This window comes from Falco naumanni, chromosome 12, assembly GCF_017639655.2.
Source record: "Falco naumanni isolate bFalNau1 chromosome 12, bFalNau1.pat, whole genome shotgun sequence".
In the NCBI taxonomy this organism is placed as follows: domain Eukaryota; kingdom Metazoa; phylum Chordata; class Aves; order Falconiformes; family Falconidae; genus Falco; species Falco naumanni.
Genome location: NC_054065.1, coordinates 20877196 through 20899406, shown reverse-complemented (window position 1 = coordinate 20899406; position 22211 = coordinate 20877196). Strand labels below are relative to the sequence as shown.

The 22211-nt window shown below is 43.2% G+C and overlaps 1 protein-coding gene across 1 annotated transcript in view; it reads left to right on the top strand.

Annotated features, from left to right (window-relative positions):
* The window catches only part of PKDCC (protein kinase domain containing, cytoplasmic), a 37365-nt gene that overhangs the window by 5623 nt on the left and 9531 nt on the right, over positions 1–22211 (top strand). The window contains 4 exon segments of the mRNA XM_040612123.1: positions 9494–9616; positions 12640–12911; positions 16593–16672; positions 17541–17648. Coding sequence (XP_040468057.1) covers positions 9494–9616; positions 12640–12911; positions 16593–16672; positions 17541–17648 — 583 coding nt within the window.

Genomic DNA, 22211 nt, shown 5'->3' with positions numbered 1-22211 from the left:
ATATGGCAGTTTTAATTTTAATGTGGGAATTAAAATTATAAAGCTTTGTATACAGTTTGCTTCTTCCAGGTGGAAGTAGGCCATCTTTCCAAGTCTGAAAAAAGCTGGTATACAGTTAATTTCCAGTGCAAACACATTTGCATAGGGAGCATATGACTTGTGAAGTTCTGATCCTTTACCATCCTTCTTGCATGATCCACTGTTGTTTTCACAGAAAGCAGGGGGGAAGGGGAGACCAAGCTACAGTAAAACCAGCTACTCGGGGACCTCTTCCCTCTTGCCAGCGGGTGGGCGTTGAATCCTCTTTGTGCTGGCAATGGTGCAGGATTCCCAACAACAAGCCTTGATCTGCAATTGGCTGGAGTTTGACCATGACAGCTTTGGGAACTGCTCGCCTGAGAGGAGTGCTGGGATTGCTGACACCAGCTGGTGGGTAACTACATGGAGAATCTGTCATTCTGAATTTTGGATGCGGCAACAGAGATTCACAGCTCTTGGGAGCAAACCTTTCAAAACCAAGTGCCTAATGAGAATTAACCTTCCAGGCTGTGACTGGGGCTGGCTGGGGTCTGGCCATGCATTCCACATGTGTGGTAGGGGACCGTGGCAAGTACAGGGGTCATCTTAGACTGGGAATTTCTTCTAAGGCTTTTCTAAAGTAGCTCAGTTGAGCTGCACTTGGGACAGGTTGGCTAAAGATGAAGGAGGCCACCACACATGGTGCAAGACCAGGCTGACGCCACCTGTTTAACTGGCGTTAGGATCAGAGGACCTTCAGGTCCCAGGCAGATGAGCCTGCCAAATCCCGTTGAAGTGGCAGAACAGGTTCACACTGCTTGCTGGCCACCTCCTTCCTGTGGAAAAGCTGCCACCACTGCTGCTTGGCAAGTGGTGATGGAGCTGCTTCTTTGTCCTGGTCACTCCACTGCTTGACATTGCCGTAGGTGCACCTTGCAGGAGATAAGGCATCTAAGTCGCTTGGGTATCCTTCGGAATTGTTAGTGGTGGTCGATGTAAGGTGTCACGCTGGACATTTGTGTGGGTGGAGAGAATAAAGCAGGCAGTGCCACCTACTGATGGCTCGGTGGAGACAGTTCGCTGCTGCTAACAGATGTCCCCACAGCCCCAAGGAGCTCCGGGTGGAGTGGAGAAGGGCAGAGAGAGCAGACAGATGCGGTTTGGCGAGGAAAGAAGAATTATGCAAAGTGCTGCTTTATTGCAAGACTGCTTCCCAAAAGGCCCAGATGTTATCCTGCGCTTTTAAGAGTGAAGAAAGGATCTGTTAACAAGAACTTCAGAGCTGCTGCAAGCGCAGAGCTGATACAATTGCAAACCCAGTCTAACCGTTCGTGTCACTGGAAGGCAAGCTGTACATCTTGACACTGAACTCACCAAGTGAGTGAGTTTTTTCCCATTGAATTGCACGGGATGGTAGAGGGTGTTCAACTTGCAAAGCTGTTGGCAGGAACAGCTTTCCATAAGGCACGTGCCATCACGTAAGTTAAAAGGGCTACATTGTCCGTTCTTTTGAAAGCGGCATTCATAAAACTAATCCCAATCATTTGTTGAATGATTTCTATGATTGCTTCTCAGTTTTATGTGCCATGTAAATAATTCCAGAAAACTCTGGTTTGAATTTCTGCCTCCTTTATGAGAGCTGATGACTTGCAACCTCATCCGGTTTCCTTCAGGGGAGCCCAGCACTGCTCGTTCTGGGCAGCGGCTTGGGGAGATCACTGGTCACCACAGGATGCTGTGGGCAAGGTCAAGTTCTCCTTTGCTGCTTGCCTTTTTCCACAGGAGTGACAGTGAACGAACAAGGCCACTCTACCACATCAGTATCCTCTCCTGGAAATTAGTTGCGGCTGGGGCAGAATTGCAAGGGAAAACATGTGGTTTTTAGAGGCTGTCCTTTCACTCCCCACTCCCTCAACCCCGAGTGTGGGGTGTACCTCCTCGTGCTGGTATCCAGTGATAGGATGCATGGGAATGGTTCAAAGCTGTCCCAGGGGAGGTTCAGACATTAGGAAGCATTTCTTTACTGAGAGGGTGGTCAAACACTGGGACAGGCTTCCTAGAGAAGTGGTCAATGCCTCAAGCCCATCAGTGTTCAAAAGGCGTTTGGACAGTGCCCTTAATAACAGGCTTTAATTTTTGGTGTGAGCCCTGAAGTGATCAGGAAGCTGGACTAGATGAGCGTTGTAGGTCCCTTCCAACTGAAATACTCCATTCTGCTCGCTCTGTGCCCTTTTGTACGTGCTCAGTTTTCTGGTTGCAGCCATATTCTGGCAAGGGCAGGTGGGGCTGTGGTGGTGGGCCAAGGGCCCCCGAGATGACCCCCTGGAAGGGCATGCCAAGGCTGTCAGAGCTCTGCTCCTCCAGCCCTCTGCTTGCTGCATGGACGCAGAGAAAGTTGGTGGACTGAGGTGTGAGCTGGGGCCATGCTTGGAGGTGTTGGGCCCCAGCTTTATGAAGTGTCTGTGTCAGATATGCAAGCTGGGTTTTTTAAAGGTCTTTTTCAGGGATTTTTGTGCCAACACAGTCATCTGATGGTTCAGGTAGGTGCCTCGTGGCATCTAACTCCCATTGCAATTTTTCATTTCTGTGATGGCCATGAAAAACCTGACAAGAAGTTCTCACAGGCACTATGCTAATACTAGTATTGACTCTAAACTAATTTTAAAGGAATTTGCTTTTGTCACTCAGCTGAATGTCTCAGTTTAGGTAGTAGACACCAGACATGGGTATTTTATATTTTAGGCCAAATTTGGAAGAACATAGTTTGGAAGGAGTTGCTTTTTTCTCGGACAATGTAGCTGCAGATAGACTCCAAGCTTATTTTAGAGCTCGCCACAATAAAGTACAAAGTGATATGACTCGGATACCTAAGAAAGAAGAATTATACAGACAGGTCGAATGAATCCAAGTCGAGCTTTTCCAAACATGCAATGCACAGAGGTTATTTGATAGTTTTGTAATGCAAAATCATGTCATAACGAAGGGTTAAACTTGCAGTGCGGTGGAACTGAATGCAGTGGCTGTGGATGGAGGTCAGGGGAGATTCTGATCTGGCTATTTACAAGAGAATGAACTGTGCCTTCAGTGGTATCAGCCCTTTTCCATGGAAATCATGGTTGTATGATCTATTTGTCTCCACTGGAAGGCTTTACGAGAGTAGGCTACTTGTGTGACCAAATATTTGCAGGGTTGGGCCTTGAGCTTGTGCAGTGCAATGCAAACTCAAAGTGTTGTAAATGTTTTTAGTAGAAGAATTTTCCACTCCAGAGCGTAAGGAAAGCAGGGAGAGTAAGAGGGAGATAATGTTACTAAATCATAAGATTATAGCTGACATAATATGTGTCAGAACAGCAGGTATGGTATGTATATGCATAGGTATACACACACTTCATATAAAATGTATGGACATATCCGTGGATATGCCAACAGATAAGGTTATATATATATATATGTGTGTGTGTTTCTAAATAATAAATTCCAATTTTTCTGTTAATGAACTTCCATGTTTAGTAACAGTGCCAGGTATGAGATTCTTGTACCTTTTAGCTCTTCTGGAGTTTACTGCTCATCATTAGAATATGTTTATAAATAAAACCCTAGGCAGAGCTGTGAATTTAGAGGTTAACGTTTGAATTGCCCACTGCTTGCTCTTGATTCCCATATCCAGCAGGAGAGGAAATCCTGCCTCACAGCTGTCAGCGTACAGTTTTGGTCCCACTCTTAAAAGGTTCTGTGTGGTGCTGGGGATGCCCTCTATGAAAGTCTGTTTCCAGTGAAGCTGTGCCCTTGGCAGGGCTTGATTGCTGGATTTCAGTGAGGAAAATCAATTCACTTCTAATGCAACATCTCTATGTATCCTGTAGCAGGAAGGTTGATATTGGATCAGTATTCATTAAGTTTAGGCCTTTCAGGGAACTCATCCTTTCTCCAGGGAGATGCATGCTACAGGTTTGCAGATGCTTTTGGGCTGAGTAGGTGTGGCAATATATATAAAAATATTTCAAAATATATTTTAAAATATGTATAAAACATAAAAATATAGGTACAAATATAGCGTATACATTATATATAGAAACACATTTACATATATATGTCATCTATACACATATATGTGCTTGTGTGTCTTTATATATGCATATACCATCAGCAAGGAAGGGAAGTACTTAAAACCCAAGGCATAAATAGATCTTACAGCGACGTGAACATCTCCAGTCATATATTGGTAAATCCTGGCTGTATCAGGCACTGCTGGGAGTTCCTGCTCTTGCAGGGAATTATCCCAGTGCTCCAGGAATGAAAGGTGAATCCAAGAACTGGTTGAATAAAAAATACTACGTTCACTTTGATAGCAGTAAAGGAGCAAGAGCTTCTAGAATGTGCTGTTCTCGTTTTGACACATAGCAGCTCAAATGAATGGCTCATCAAATGGCTATCCGTGTCAGTGGGAGCTTTTTATTTCCCCTCGGCACCCAGTCACTACAAAATAAATCTTGACACAAACCAGTTTTGATTAGGTAACCCCGGGTCCATGTATTTTTGAAAAGAAAGGCCATGGCAAGTAGTGACTACTGTTGCTCATCATAACAGTGAGATTAGTCATATTTTTTTTAGCTTCGCTTTTCTGTTGTGGGCACTGTTTAGGCCTTACTGTAGTAAGTTTGGGCAAGGCCAACTTAAGATAAAAGAGAATTAGATTTCTAGAAATTATGTTTGGTGTAATGCAGTTGAGCCTGTCACTTATATTACAGCTGGTAATAGTGTTCTCCAAGTTCCCGCTCTGGGACTCATGGAAATTTCACATTCATTAAAGAAAACGGGGAAATTTCTAGCTTTAGTGGATGTAGAGAAAACCTAAAGACCGTGAACATGAAGGGCTAAGAACTAGCAAGGCAGAGATTCACGATGTGTTGTAGTTCTTAGGGAGCTCAGATGACCTGTAGAGGGGCGTTTTGCCCCCCCCCGGTCGCCAGGGCAGCGATCCTGGCACTGCCTGGCAGAGCCGAGCCGGGGGCTGGAGCCCTGGCGGGACATGGCCAGTCCTACTGGCCCTGGCTGGCCATGGTGGCCAGTCCTGCTGGTCCCGACTGAGCAGTCTCTATAGGTGAAATGTAACACTTCAATGGAGGTTCTGGCTTGACATTTATTTTTCTGAAAATCCAGCTAGGGTGCCTGCGCTAATGCAGGAGGGCTCGTTGTTTGCACAGACTTACCCTGCTGATGACAGCTTAATAAGCTCCTTTATTTTGTGTTTTTATTCAGCAAGCTTGTCTGCTTTTGTGTAGGGGCTGACCTCTGCTTTCGCCCTCCCCCCGCTGCACCAGCTTCTCTGAAAGGGGCACCTCTGTCCCCGTAATTTGTAGTAAAAGGGAATTGTAAAGGGAGGTGAACTGACCGGCTGTAGGGACGTGGGCGCCTACAATGCGATATAAATGCTTGTGGGGGCTGACCCTGTGTGCCCAGCGTGCCTAAACACTCCTGAAGTCAGTGGGAGTTTTGGGTGCTTAAAGACTATTGCAGGACCGAGCCTTTATGACCGAGAAAATCCAAACACTGAGGCAAGGATTCGGTAAACAGGGCTACTAGAAATGAATTACGGCACACAATGTGAGAACAGACCAACATTTCATATCTGGCATACGTTCTTCTAAACAGACAGAAAGACAGCCTGATATTGTGACTGTTTGCTATTAGGTTCTACACAAAAATATATTGGGGTGGCATTTAAATGCAGTGACTCGAGATAGCAAAAAGATGTGGGATTGTATTTCTTTCCATTCATTTAATTGGAACCATGCTGAAAAGGCGTATGAAAACCATCACGCTTGAATATGTCTAAAGTGTAGCTTTGCAACACTGAGAATGATGTCCGACCTAATAGAATTTCAGATAGAGGAGATATTTTGGCTCATCTTTTGCTTCCAGCTATATTCAGTTTCCCCGTGTGGTTATTTTTCTTGTTATTGTATGCATCCAGCTATCTGTTTCTTACTTCACTGTCTGGGAATACAAACCATTTTGTCTCATTTCAGACCTTAAAATGGATTGGACAAAAACAAAAGGAAGGAAAAAAGGAAGTATTTTGGGCAGTACCTCTGTACTTGTTTCTGTGTCTTAATAAGCCTCTTAAATGAAAGGCCTAAGAATTACTGTCTTGTAATATTTTGCATCTATATATATTCTGTATTTTGTAACATCTGTATGCTGGGTGGCGGTTCATCAGGAGGGGATGAATATAACCATTTTAGATGCTTAACTGGCTGTTGGGACTTGCCCAGTTTGTAATCATGGTAATTGCATGTACAAATATGGCTGTGTAATTACATGTGCATTTTTGCATTTAGTTTCAGGAGTTCATTTAGAAAAGTATAAATGCGGCCCAATAAATCCTTTATATCTCAGACTTCTGTGCTTTTATAACTCTATATAATTATGTAATAACACTGCATCTGGAGAGCTTTCACTTAAGTAAAAGCAATAAAGAGTTCAGGTTAGATTATATATTTTTTGAGTTAGAGCTGCACTAACTTACTCAGTACTGTGTTTTTCAGCCTGTAAGATTGATTAAGTTCAGCAGTACTCTTGCAAGAAAATTTTCTTGTGAGAATAAAGAGCAATTTAAGTATGAAACCAAAACTGGATCAGGTCATTTAAGCTTCCACAATGACTGAAGTGATTAAGTGGGTATTAATATAGTAAAATATACACCGAATACTCAGATATTCAGGGCAGTGAAGACTTTTGCCAAGGTACAAATTGGATACTAAGATGAAAGAATTACTTATGAGCAAAGTTCCAGCTCTCTGAGAAGAAATTAAATCATTATTATTGCTATTGGCATTCATGGATTGAGATAAAATAGACACAAATCAATATTGTAAGTAATTTCTACTTATGTGTTCATGTGCACATAAATACATAGTAAGTCTAATTTCCCAGTATTTTGTGTGTGCAGATATGTATGTAGTATGTTTTTATAATCAAATGACTGTGTACTTGTTTTTTGTCGTCTGTATTTCTATTCCTGGAATGGTTTTCACAAATGTTGAGACTGTCTAATGAAGACTGATACCTTTTTGTCTGTTCAGTGTTACTGTGAACCAACAGTTACCGTGATACTGTCATTTCCCAGTCTAGATTGCTGGCTAATTTCCCTTACGGCTTTTCCCCCAATGGATAGTGTTACTGTGCTAAAGACAAGAGCTGAACTCTGCAGATGATGCACAAACAGATGTTAGATTTTAACACTCAGAACTGGGGGGTTTTCAAACCTGCCAAGCTCTGTCCTGCCTTCTTAGTCTGCCCTCACACACGAGATATGTGAAATACCTGGTAATAGGAACTGCAGAATCCAGTTTGTCTCTGAGAAAAGGTATACATTGTATTAAATATTTTTATTTAATTTTGTTTTTTGTTAGTTCAGAAGGCTTAAACAGAATTGTGCTGCTGCAATCCTCTTAAGATAGTTTGTAGCATACAAAGATTTAACTCCTGTCAATAAGCTGCACAAAAATGGTGTCACAAAAGATAAGGAACAAACCCAAGTCTGGTCTGAATGGCTCTAGATTAAGAAGCGATTGCTGTTGCAGTCTTTGTTATGGTTGTGGCAGTAAAGAGAAAGGTCTCTTTTCCTATTTCAAATGTTGTGTTGGCATCTATCACAAATTCACTGTTGTGCATCGATGCCAAAATCTTTTCGACATGTTTTAAAATAAAATCTTCTCGCTCTTTGCTTAGGTTAATGTCTGTGTTTAAGCAGCTGTTTTGAAATACAGCGCCATTTGTACACTGAAAAGGAAAATCGTTTACTAGTTTTACATTTTTTGGCACCCTTTTTTCCCTTAAAAGTAGGCAGCTAGAGTCAGAGCTAGCAGAGTGGTTCATAACAAAATCCTGTATTTGCTGACTTTAGTGTGGTCTTTGCTTTTCTGTCTGGGAGGGTCACAAGCCGTAAGAATGTGCCTGATACTCGAATCTGCTCGCGGCAGTAGAGGAGGCAGCGGAGGAATAGCAGCAGGGCATTTTTTTAATGCTGCATTTTCACACAGACCCCTTTTACTGTATGGTTTATTTGACTGAGGGCAGAGATTACATTTCATTTTATTTCATGTGCATGCTGTTCTGGCTGGAAAGTTGCAATCAGATCCTTATCAGGCTCATTTAACTGCCTCTCTGCCAGGGCTTGGCAGGGAGTTTGTAAAAGTCTGTCCCCTCCACCCTGTCAGACATTGTCCTGCTCCATATAAAGCAAGACATCTCTCCTCCGCAGTCTTTAAATGTTCTTCTTGTGCGATTATTTGTGCAAGTGAAAATTAATCACTCAAATGGAAAGCAAATACAAGAAGCTGCAAAAGCATAGCTGAAATTGCCATTTAAATGCTTTTAAGTTGAAGAGGCTACTGGCAGCTAATATTTTGGAGTATTTGTCCTTCTTACCGATAACTGCACACAGAAGTCCATCAAGTATAGCAAAAGGCAATTTCTGGCTGGGCAAAGATAAGTTTTGGCATTTCCATCGCTTTTCAAGCTGCCGTGTCACATTGCCATTCAATGCACAAACAGTAGTCCTATGGGAAACGTCATTAAAGCTATTTTGTGATGTCTTTTAAGCAGAAAATCAGTCTTATGTAGCCATGTGTTGCATAGGCTAAACTAATTTTCCTCAGATACAATTAAGTTTCTACATTCATGGATATTTTAATTTTATTTTTCTTAAACATTTGTGGTGGGTTGACCCTGGCTGGACACCAGGTGCCCACCAAAGCCGCTCTGTCGCTTCTCTCCTCGGCTGGACAGGGGAGAGAAGATACATTGAGAGGTTAGTGGGTGGAGATAAGGACAGGGGGATCACTCAGCAATTAGCATCACGGGCAAAACAGATGAGTTGAGGAAAAATTAATTTCATTTATTAGCTCCTTCTGCACCCACCTCGGTGTCTTCAGAGTTGTTGCTCTCACATATTCTCACTCCTCTCTCTGGCTGAAGCTGCCGTTGCTCAGGGGGTTTTCCACCTTCCTAAATACATTACCCCAGAGGTGCTACCACTGTCACTGATGGGCTCAGCCTTGGCCAGCAGTGGGTCCGTCTTGGAGCTGGCTGGCATTGGCTCCATCAGACGTAGGGGAGGCTTCTAGCAGCTTCTCACAGAAGCCAGCTCTGTAGTTCCCCTACTACCAAACCTTGCCATGCAAACCCAATGCAGCATTAATAGAGATGAGATCCTGTATGGAGGGGACTCTTCACTGGTGTTGTGCTGCATGGTGCCCACAAGAGACTTTTCTAGCTAATTGGGGTGTCTCAAGGGAAAGATCCTCAAATGAGAGGACACAAAAGCTTTTGGGCAGTGGCTTCAAGGCGATATAATATATAGTGTTCAGCGCCTTGTAAGAGATGCTTTCTTTGCACCTCATCCACAGAGAAATGTAAAAGTGTGCAAAGATACGTTGCACTGATATTGCCTGGTTGTGATTTTTTTCAGCTCTACGGCTATTGCTACCAAGATAGCAATGACATCCCAGACACACTGACGACCATCACTGAACTAGGCTCACCCTTAGAGATGATTCAGCTTTTGCAGACTTCCTGGGAAGAAAGGTTTCGAGTGAGTAACAACTCTTTTAAAAGGGCTTTTCAGAGAGCGATGAATGTGAAATAACATCAAACATGAAGCAGGGGTTATGTGCTATGGAGTGCAATTCACGTTTGTTAAACGTTTGCTTTGCATGTGATTACATTTTAGTCTAGAAACAACATTTAGCGCTCCCTTTCTGCAGTGTTTAAGATATGTTGCTATTTTGTCTGTTGATGTTATCTGCTTGTAGCTGGTTATATGCTTTTTACATGATATCTTCAAACATTTCTTACTTTTTAAAGCTTGAGGCCTAGGATTTTTGATGTTGAGCATTGTGTTCTGCAACTGGGGTTTAAACAATAGAAGGATGTTACATTTCTGTCCTGATCCTTATCGTAGCTTGGTTTTATAATTGTTTTCTACTGCTTCCTGCTCTGCTTGTCTTTTATTGGGGGAAGAGTGCAATAAATGTACACAAATCTCAGACCCGGGTTGTCCACTGCGTTGGCAATTTACCAGGAGCACGAAGGTCACACTTAATTTGTCCAAAATGAAGCCAGACTGCAGCAATGCTTTGATCAAGACAGCGCTGCCTCGCTCAGTGTCTATTGGGATGTGTCGTCAGCTGAGGTTAACTCCCTGAGATGTTCCAAGGCAGAAGCAGTCTTCATCTAAAACACTTTGGATTGCATGGCTACATCTGTACCGGAAAACTAAAAGTGTGCCTGACTGATCTTGGGGAGGAACCGGGGAGGTGCAGCCCACGTCTGTGCCGCTGAGCTCCTGCGCGCTCCGAGGGCCGGCTGCACGCAGGGTGCCCGTCAGAAACAGTCCCTGGGCCGCGCCGCCTTCCGGATCGTGCCTGGGGACCGTGCCAGGGACCAGCCTTGGTCCTGGTCAGACCGGGGCCAGAGGCTGTGCTAGCAAGCGTGCACGTGGGATTAAGTTTCTGTGCCCAGGAATGTTCCCTGGCAGAGTTTATTTTACTTATACAGATGGAGCAAGTGTGTTCCTGCACTAAGCTTCAGCTCCCTTTTCCTGAAAGAAGTATGGTCTTAATAAGCGGTAGAGGCATTCGTCATGGCTCCTGAAATACAGGCCCTGTCTTCGGCTCGTCTCATTTGGGGAATGCAGATAACAGACTATGACGGCATTTATGTGCAAAGTAAATGACCAAGAGATGTGTTAGATTATGGGCAATGAACAGGGAAGTTTTCTTCCAGCATGGATATTTCTAAGGGAGCAATTGGAGAATTAGATGAAGGTGCTGAGCTGAACCACTGAGGTGGAATTACAGATGAAACATTCTTGTGACCTCTGTAATGAAGTCCTGGATAACATCGTGCTCGTTAGCTTGTCTAGGATGCAACTAACATAGGGAAGAAGGATGAGAGAAGAGCCACGTCTTCTTGATGCATGAGACTTATTTGTGGTCCAGTCCTGAAAATGGCTGCATAACTATATGGTGTTATTCCTACAAGTAATGATTTCCTCTTGCTGAAGGACTGGGCGGTAAGCTTGCTGCCCAGATCAGCAGTGCTGTGCCCAGCAGCAGCGTGTGGCACAGAGCAAAGCCTTCACCTGTGTTGTCACACGGGGCACCTGCAGGTCCACAGGGCATCAGCCTGGCAGGGTCGGTCACGGAGGCTGCCTGTGCGGGAGCAGGGGCTTTTTGGTGTTTGAGAAAAGACAATAATTTCAGATGACGAACTGTGGTTTTATTCAAGCTAAATTCTGGATTTGTTGGCATTTGATAGGTGTATTGATTACGTGTTAGTTTGGGCTGGATGTGCCTTTTATATACAGTGTACTGCAGGATGGCACGTGCATGAATCCTGCGTCTTTCCAGAGGGAGGAAATGGGGATCAGGCCTGGTCCCGTAACCAGACCTGTGTTCATCTACACCTACAGCCTTCTCCATGTCAGCTGTGGTAGCCTGTAAGCAGGATAAGAATGTTCTAGTCTGGCCAGGCAGGAGAACAATTATAGAAGTGTGAGATAGCCCCAAATGTCCCACAGGTGAAGGGTCTGTGAGGGCTGACTTCAGATGTGCTTGGCTTTCTTACGAAGGACGCTTTAAGGTGCTCTCCTGAGTATATCGTTTATGCCCTGAGACTGAATTTGGATTTGACTGCTTCAATGCACCTGGCCCTAACAGTTTATTTTAACAGAAAACAAAGTTTATATATAAACAATAAAAAGCTTGCTAGACTAATAAGACCTGTTATTAATTTAATACATAGAATAAAAATTCCAGTATTTAACTGTTCATATTATTTCTATGTTTTTGCATTAACGTGTTACATAGTGGACTCTGAAGGAATGCAGGAATTGAAAACAGTGCTTTGCCAAGGGGGCTGCGATCGATGTTCGCCAAGTTTGCTGTCTAGTAGTAGTTACTCAGGTTCCTAATGTGCAGTTGAAAAGTGCAGCATCAGCGCAGCCTCACAGAGGCACATGAGAGCCCACCAAGGCAGTGGGACATATGCGCTTACCCTGAGGCATAGTGAAGAGTTACGGTGGAGCTGTGGAAGTGCTTCCTTCTCTCCTGGAAAAAGGCAAACATAGGAACCAGTGGAAAAAAAATATAAAAGCAGTCAAATGGCAGGATCAGTATGGAGGCAGTGCAGACGCTGTCTGTAGTTGGAGCCCCAGGCATGGGTGCAGGGCAATCCAGCCAAAATTTCCAGACCTGGCGTTTGTAAAAGAGCAGAATCAGGCTGCGTGGTCAAGGCCTGTGCGTAATGTGTTATTAAAAGTTAATGCTTTTATTTCTATTAAAAGTAAGAATAGCAACAATAAGCCCTGCTTCAAGAATAGTGTGGGAAAGCACTGGTAAAGAAGCTTATTTTTGTTTCAAGTCTCTAAGGGTTTTACAATCCGCTATGTTAATCCTGTGAAAAATACCTTTGTTGCAATGTTCAGTTTTGAGGATAAGTTATGATGCTTATATAAAGTCATATATTTATGAATACATCTTCAGCTAAAGTGGCTTCATTTACATACTTTGCACTGAGAAAATAACACGAGGTACCCATGTTCTTGCATTTCAGATATGTCTCAGCTTAGTTCGGCTCTTGCATTATTTGGCTCACTCTCCTCTTGGCTCTGTGACATTACTGGATTTTCGCCCTCGTCAGTTTGTGATTGTCGATGGGGAACTGAAGGTAACAGACCTGGATGATGCCAGCATCGAGGAGAGCTCTTGCACCAGTAACAGTGATTGCTTCATGGAATTCCCCGCGAGGAACTTCACCCTGCCCTGTTCAGTTGAGGGACGGTGTCAAAGTATGAACGAAAAAAGGAATCTCTACAATGCCTACAGGTACGTGATTGGATAATGTAAAAGAGAATTAAGAGTGGGCCAAAAGTCTCCAGTATCCTTTATAGTTATTCCCATCAATGAGTACATACTGTCTCAGAACCGTTATCCAAGAGTATGAAGCCACGAGTAATTGTCTTATTTGCGGAACTACGTAGCATTTATAACTTTGGAAATGTTTTGCATACTTTGAGTGTGATTCACCACTCAGTCTAATGTTGCATTTGTTGAAACCTACTGAATTCTTCACACAAATAGAGATTTTAATAGGAGTGAAACAGAGGTGCTTGTGGTGATGGGGGCCTGCAAGCTCTGTAGCGAGATGATTCAGACAGCTTTTCTTTGCTGTGAGTTCAGAAGGGTCATCGTGTGCTTTCTGCCACCAGCTGAGCAAAGGGCTGGCTTCAGGGGCACAGTTAGAGCTCAGCTCTCATCCTGCACTCTGGCTCCGTGCTTGCTGCCATGCTGGAGCCTGCCACGGTAGGGGGATAACAGTTCCCAGTGCAGCCAGGAGGCTGCCGAGACCACCCTCCATGGCTGGCAACCCGGGGTGTAATCCCAAACCTTTTAAAGAAGGGGGTGCTCCCTTTCACCCCCTCCCCTCCCAGCCCCTGATCGCTGTGTGGGCAGGCGCTGAGGGACTTGTTCCCAATGCCCTGCCTGTGTCAGGGGACGTGTAGATGACAGCTCGCACTGGACCAGTCGGCCATGCTGAGGAAAGTGTTCAGCTGACATGTCCATCTTCCAAATTTGTTTTTAAAGATTTACAGCGGAGTCCTTCTGGGCAATGGCTTTGTGTTTGTGGTCTCGGCTCTCCGCCGTTGGCCGTCGCTCGCCTCGGAGGTCTGTGTGGGATGCTGGGGGAGCCATGTCGCTGCTTTCTGGGGATGCTGGATGCTCAGTGCCGTGCCTGTCCTGCCGCCACCACTCCGTCTGACAGGCACTGCTGGGGCAGGCGGCCGACTTGTCTGATCCAGATAGGAGGATGGAGGATCTCAAAGCAATGCCGTAATGGTGTGCTCATTTCTTAGACTTCCTTTTCAAGTATCGTGCCATTCACTGCCTGCCAGACCACAGTGAGGAGAGGCTGCTCCAAAGAGAGTCTTCTGCTTTGGTCCCAGGGCGCTTACCAGCATGTGTGTTGCATTAGCTGACCACACTGAAATGGGCTGCGCCACATGACAGCCATCTGCAGTTGTGCAGCGCAGTTTTTAGTGTGTCCTGCAAAATTTTCTGTTTCCATTTGCTTGGCTTAAAGATCTTGCTTAGCTTGCTGGCTTTTGGTTAAGAGCGTTTTACTGGTCTGGCTAAGAAACCTTTAATAGGCACCCATCCATCTCGCTCATAAGTGGGGATATGTCTGCGGTGTGGTGGGCTTGCGGCAGGTTGCTGGTCTCGCTGAAGGAAGCAATCTTTTTCTATTACGGTTCTTAATATTGCCTTTGAACCGCACGCCAGTGTGTAATGCACGCACAGTGCCGCAGTGTTTTCAGCCCCTGCTTTTCCTAAATTTGATAGAGACAGTGGGGTTTTGTTCAACATGGATTCATGTTATAGTAGGCTGTGGCCACCCATGCTAGGGCATTAACACCAAGCCCTGTGCACTTGTCTTGGAAGGCTATAAATCCCCTCTTTGTTAGGGTAGGCTACTAAATTTCATATTTTCTTGGATGCGCCTGTTGCTGTAGGGCTAGAGGTTGCCCTCGGCAAAGGGCTGCAGGTGCTGTTAGGTAGAAGTCAAAAGCAGCAATATATGAAACAATGCATAAAACCCTTGTAATTTTAAAATATAGCATGCCCTAGCCTTGAAAGCGTAATCAGGCTGTCTAACTGGTTTCTTTATGAGGTAAATAATTAAAGGAGAGGAGACATTTTGGAAAAAACTCTACTATGCAAGGACTGGCCCATCTTGACTTTCAGATGGTTACCTTCTGTCACAAGTGCGTGTCTAAGGGTTTTCCTCCAAATGTTTGGAGGAACAGTTTTCAAAGCACTGGACAGTTTTAAAAGTAAGGGTAATTAATATTTTGAACTATTAACCAATGGCTGAGATGAACTCTCTGTCACTGACAAATCTTAAATTAAGATCAGATCGTTCTCAAAAAGAAAAAAGAGAGGAAAAAGAGGCTGTAGGAACAAATGTAAAAGGATCTGACAATCTGTGTTATGCAGATCACAAGGGATGCCACTGGCCCTGGAATCAATGAATAACAAATGTTACTGCAATTAAGCTGTGTAGGCGCCAGTGTCTATACGTGTCAGAATTTCACATGTGGGTGTTTGCATTAGAACAAGTCATATATTTCTATAGTCAGGGAAAAGCAATAACCATGGGACTTGAATCCATCCAGCGTTTAGCAAAGCTACTGAATTTTTGAGAATAACTATTCACAATCAGTTGGACTCTGATTTATGGATAATCTCTAAGCATAAACCTGAGCTAATATTTACCAGACAGATTATTCTTTACAAATAGTATGCTGCTCTTTAGATTTCTGGATGTATTTATATTGGCTGTTTCACACTCATCGCTAAGAAAACCGACCTGGGGATAATCCCACTTGGGAAAATCAGGAGTACTACTTTTGTAAGGTGTGAAAAAGGGAGTTACAATCTCAAGGAAGTATTCGTTGTGTAAGTAAGATATGTCAGCTCAACAATATGTGTGTCTGTGATAATTTTTTTGCTATCAGTAAGTTACATTTTTACTTTGTGCTTGTGTAAGATGTCTGCTGCTTTCCCTCCTGAGCATGAGTCCCTGGACATTTCTGTTGGACAATGTGGTCTCTGTATATGAAAAAGCATTTACTTTGCTTTGCAGGTTAGATGTAGAGCAGGGCAATTCCCCAATGGTGTTCCTGTTCTGTCCATTACCTAATATTTATGTCTGATAGTTCTGTTTATACTGTCAGATCCTGCACTGTCCATCTCCATCTTAGGTTGCTATGACACTGAATTTGCAATAGGTAGTAATACTGGCAGAGTAATAAAAATTTAAAGGAACGTTGTGAAAACGAAGTTTAGTTTAAAGTCATATGGTTTTTTGTTTTGTAATTAAAAGTGTTAAAATGGAGAATCCATCACTGAGTATCTACGTGAATGCATTTGGAGTTTAACATAAACTAGGAGAACAGAGGAGACATTCTGAATTGCAGTGGCATTACAACAATAGAGGAAGGTTGCTGTATTTTGAATTTTGAAATATAAATTCAGCCAGAAGCTGAATTGCTTCTGGCAATTCATTCGACAGTCTAAGAAAGCAGAAAAGAAAGCAATAGTCAATTATTTGAAATGAGCAGAAATTTGATTTATGCACTTTCAAGGTTTGAAAAAAACCCCCAAGACTTCTGGGGTTGATGGCATCCTTTTAGTTTGTTAAAGTACAGACAGTTTTGCACATAGTCACAATCCATGGGGCTTCACAGCAAATTTCTGTATTAATGGAACATTTACACGTAGTTACAAGGCAGCCTTGTATGTAACAGCGTGGTCTAGGTATGCTAGACAGCTGTGTGAATAGCCTCAGCTATATATTTATTTGACTACAGAATATGATTATATTTCCTGAATAGGTCAGGGGCTTATAAGCAATAGGAATTTTATTCCTTATGTTGTTCAGTAGTTAACAGACATTTGTAAACTCTTTGTAAGTTTTTTTCAATATGGGTTACTTTTCCATTGCAGGTTTTTCTTTACGTATCTTCTTCCACACAGTGCTCCATCTTCACTGAGACCATTACTGGATAAGATAGTCAATGCAACAGGTAATCGCAATAAATGTGGTAATGCCCAGTATTTCCTTTTTTAGTGTAATTATAATGTTTGGGGTGGGGAGGATGCTGCTTTTGTGTTCGCTGCAATAGAACCAGATTGTTTTTCTATCTGGGATAAAATTTCCCCCATAAAGAGAAGGCAAGAATGTCCCTGTATACCAGAGAAATCCCATTTTGAGATTTTTATCTAGGCTTCACGGAGGTATTTGCTTCCTCCTGTCCCCTCAGCACTGGGGTGAACTGCATCAGAATGCAATTCCTTATGGGATCTGGAGGAACCCCTGTCTCTAGCAAGGGCAATTTTAATGATAAAACCAGGATATTTCCCCATTGCCAATGGCACCAGTGGTGCTTTTATACCTCAGAAGCCAGGCAAGTGGCATTACCATAGATCTTTACCAATTACCCAGGTAGGTAGTGTCTTTGGGACAAGAGTATTTGCACGTGCCTGTAACCCTGATTTGAGAGGTTTTGGTGCGTTATTCTAGGGGTTTTATACCTTGCACTGCGTGCGTTCAGCGTGGAGGTTAATGATGCTGGGCTATAGCTAATTAACAGGCAAAGCCTTTGGTGTTCCCTATATTGGCTAGTGTTTGTCCCTCGTGGGGAGCTCACCGCAGTGTTTGCTGCCCGCAGACCTGGGGTTCCCAGGTGGATGAGCCAGCCTTGACGTGCCTGGCTCATGTCAGTATGAAACCCAGTTTGCAGTAAGGCAGGGATCTCACGTCCACATCACAGCGCCTCTGTAGAGTGGGGCACCGCTGGGCTCTGATGCTTGGGGCTTTATTCGAATGCAACCTCATTTTGTCCTGTGCAGGTTACTGCTCATCTAACTCATTCTTTTTCTGCGCTTCTAAAGGAGAACTTCATTGGGGAATAGATGAGACGGCTGCTCAGCTAGAGAGAGTCTTGAATCTGTATAAGAGTGGAGAGTACCTACAGAATGTGACTCGGATGCCGAAAGCTGGTAAAGTGGTTTTTCTTGAAACTTAATTAAAATAGATTTATTTTGAGGTTTGAAAGGGTATACGTGCAGAGAATGGGGCTCCATGACCCTTGAAATCATGCACATAAATAATCTGTTGTCTGCTTTTTGCTTCCTGGGTGCCTTCTGAAGCCCTTCTCGCTAAATGGCATAGCTGGACATCCATAGGTGTGAGCAGGCTGTAACGGGGATAAGGAAATCAAACGGAGCATTGGTCTGCATAGCAGATTTGTGGAAAATGTGTTTCGTCACAGCCACATGCTTCTCCGCTGTTGGAGTGTCAGAACCTGGCCAAACATGAGTTGGGGGGAGTCTGATCAAGATGCCGTAACTCTCTGTGCATTTCCTGCACCTTACAGGAATTTCTTGCAATGTAAGCACTTGTAGCTTGGAAGAATAAAATTTTTGCTTGCTTTGCAAGGGAAAGATAATGAGTCCCTCAGCTTCTGCTAGCAATACAATAGAAAAGAAAACAGGATGAAAATGAAGCTGTGCAATAATATCTTTCTCACAAAATCTTTGCAGCACCACAGGTATGTAAAATGCTATTTATTCAAGCTGCTGTGATACGAAGGGATGCATATTCTTCCCGGAAGGATAGCTTGTGGAATTACACACGTCAAAGAAGATTATGTGTGATGGAAATGACTGCTAAGTCTAACAATTGAAAAAGCTGTTTTGCAAATTATTTTTGTGTACGTACAATATTCATGTCAAACTGTCAGCATAATTGACTGCAAGTTGATAGGAAAATTATGTCTTTGCTGCAAAAGCTCAGTAAAGAGGGAAAGATGGGTTCTAAATGAAGATGAATATTGGCACAGGGGGTTTGAAAAGTTCAGTGAAGCATTTGCTCTGTGAAAGAGACACAGGAGCCAAATTCATTCCTGTCGTAGCGCTGTTAACCTCAAAGGGCCATGACACCAGGGATGAATTTGATCCACTTATCAGAATAATTCAATATTTATTTTGTTGTAAAATTGGCAGGAAAATTGTTGCAGGTGTTCATTTAACTTTCTAATTTTCAGCTTTTCATCACAGTCTGTGCTGAGTGATGCCTGTCAACACAGCAAAATTATTTTCAGCAGTACAATCAATAGTACAAACACGTCCTTTGTTGAAGAAGTGCCAGGAGGGCTGAAGTTTTTCTGTGATCCTGGTTGATTCCAGATTTAACTGCCATATCAGGACATGATGAAGTCTTGAATTTTAGAGGGCTGTCATGTTTATACAGAATCTCAGAGAGAGAAGCTTAGGACAGCAGTAGTAAATGTGGCAGTGCAGGTTTCTACTAATATGGAGCAGAGCTCCATGTCTATTTGGCTAATGTAATAATTACACATTTTGTGTTAGTTTGATTCCGTAGAGTCCTGGATAATATAATGCAGAATCCGCTACCTGTGTTCATGGTTAGTAATGCCCTTCTGTGCAAGGAGCCCTTTTTATTTGTAGGACACTGCTCATGGTCTTAGGCACTCTACAGCGTAAGCAAAGATGTTGATAATCCGTTGATGCTTTATGTAACATGTTTGGCCAGTCTACATTAAAGACCATGAGTGTAATATTGAATTCAACATAGGAAAATGTTCAGTGGGAAGCCTGAGGAATCAGATGTCTTAGTGGAAATTTACACTTAGATAAGATGTGTTTTCAGACTTAGCTGCCATGCCTTTAAGACGTGTGGGCCTGTTTCTTGTTTGTTCTAAGGCTACTTTAACAAAACAGAAGAGGAGTTGTAATTTATTTCTATTTTAAGGCTCCCTTTCCTTGCCAGAAAAGTATGAAAAAGTCATATTGTGAGGGTGAAAATATGCCTACCTACGCATTCGTATCACTTTTATTCCAAACATATTCCTTCCTCAGCTGGTGGTTGACTGGTAATACTGTGTTAGAATTAATGTTTAATGTTCTCAGTCCAGATATTATGGAATTAGAAATTATTAATTAGAAATTACCCAAAGATTATGGAATGAGGAATTCACCTGTGGTACAGTGAAGTTGCAGGAGGAGGGTGACAGTGATGCTGGAAGGGACTGATGTCCCTGTGATGAACCTCTTCCCCTGGCAGGATGTTCCCAGCTGAGCTGGCACCCTGGCCACCGAAACCTGGGCTGGACAGCTGAGCAGATTGTTTTGTGTAACTCTTGGTGGATAGTAGAGGGGGAGACAGGTGAAAAGGGACAACTGTGATACTTTCCCAAGCTGTCAGCTAAGGTCCAGCTTTGGCCCCATTTGCGGTCTGGGAGGACACTGTTACACTCTGAAAGCAAAGAAAAAATATTTTTTAAATGGTGGGATTTTTTTTTTTAAACCTTTTCTGTCTTGTTCTACAGCATAATGAAAGTTCAAGGGGAGTGTGTTCCCACCCAGTGGTAGGTTAAGATAAAACTAGAGGTGATGGTTTGGTTCTCAGGCCAGAGTGGAGTTAATCAGAGCTTTGCATTTGGTATGCCAAGACTGGGCAGGCACAAATTCACACTGATTTTGCTCCAAGTGGTGGAAATTTCACAAGATGACTGGCTCCCAGGATTTTTGCTTCCTCAAATGGTAAAAATGACCAGAATTAACAATGCCAGTCTCCTCTGGCGTCTGAAGGGTTGTGAGAAAATAAGGCCGTTCTGGTGTGTGATCGGTTTTGAAATCCTAAAAGCAGAACTGGAGAAGAATTGAGATCCAAGAATTGCAAGATTTTACTTTATTTTTTTTAGGAAAAGAAACCTCAGAAGGTTCAGGTAAATGGTGATTAGGAATTTGGTTTAGTTCTAAATGCTTTGAATTATCCATTGTCTTGGATAGAACATTGTAAATTCATACTAGCAGAGAAGAGATTTTGAGCAAGTGATCTAAGGCCCTAACTAAAACATAAACTTTGAGGAAACAGTCTGTTATCTATCTGAACCTATGTTTTTGGAAGGAAGACCTCCTCCTATGAACACTGTGAAGTGAGAAAGGTGATATTGATAATCAGTAGGGAAGTGACTTGAAAAAAGTTCTTGTCAACCCTAGTATTCGCATAAATAAAGTTTAACAAGATAAAATAGTCATATTACGGAAGGTCTTGGATATTAAGCTTTCACTGTGCTTCAGTTGTAAAAGATTTTATAGTGCTGTAAATTATATTATGCACTGGACTTTGCTTTAGTATCTTAGAAACAGAGTAGAGGCATGGGAGACATTTGATAGCTGTGTATGTGTTCTGTAATCATAAATCACACTACTGTTAATGTTGATGTAGGAACATTACAGTGTTTAAAACAACACCATGAACAAATACTTTTATATTTCATTGACTGTTTGTCCCTCTTGCTGGAATCCAGAAGAATGTGAATTAAGCCAGGAACCGTGTATTTCTTCTGACACTCATTATCTAAAAATAATGAAATCGTTCCATTAATTACCCAGAACAAGAAGACTATACAAAAATCTACTAATGTTCATCGTAAAGTCCTGCCCCAGTATCAACATTTTTATTACTTCAATCCAGTGACACTGATTTGTACCAACTGGGTGTCTGGCCCTTGGGCTGAGCCCCAGCCCTTCAGTTAACTCAAAATTGACTCAGAAACGCATGAAAATAGCTAATGCTAGTCAATCGGATAACTTTGTTATTCATTAAAGCTAATAGATGACCCATTATTGGGCCTGAGGGTGTGCAAGCCCACAGGAAAGTGTAATTAGCGGCTGTTGTTAGTTGAGAGTGCATTCTCAGAGCTAAAAAAGCTGGAAGGCTGGACATAAAGCCTTAAAGGCGCTTTGTGTTTTCCTTTGTCTTAAGATAATTTGGCAGGATTATGCTGTATGTAAATATTTACAGTACAGCAGTGTTTTGAAAAAATATTCTGCAGGGTCACTATAGCAACCTGCTTAGGAAACTGTAAATCCACCCAAGAATTATTGAGATCGGGGGGTGGGGTGGAGTGGGGGGTGGGGGGGTGTTTGTGCACATGTGTATGTGCGAGAGAGAAATTTTGCAAGGTTGTTGGAATATTGTTTGAGGCAGTTTGTGTATCCTATGGCAGGCCGCAATGCGAAGGCTGAAAGTCTGCTGCTAAAGGTGCATGAAGGCTCAGCCAGGAGCATCCTGCCGCCCAGTCCTTGCACCCCACATTCCTGCTTTATCTGGGACTTGTGCGTTTGGTGTTTCTTTCCCGGGGATGTCAAGGCTGCTTTGTGTCCAGCTGAGGGGGAAAGGTGCACAGGGCTGCAAGCACGGGCAGAAAGTTCCCCTCTGTGCCTGGCCTTGCACAGAGGGCTTTCACAGGAGCAGCCGGGAAGTCCCAGCCCACAGAGGAATGCAGGAGCAGGTTCCTTTGCACCCACACGGCACTGGAAATACAGTGGAGCTGTGTAACTGTGTAGTGACCGGTTGGTTGTTGCTCACACGTATCTGCTGTCATGCAAGCCGTGTGCCCAATTCACTGAGCAACATGTTCTGCTGTCGCTAAACTCCAGGTCCAGCTTGGCAGCATACAGCAAAATGCTTGCTGCTAATGGGTGAGGTCCTCTGCTTCTTTCAAGAACATTAAAGAAGTTGCCAAGTATCTT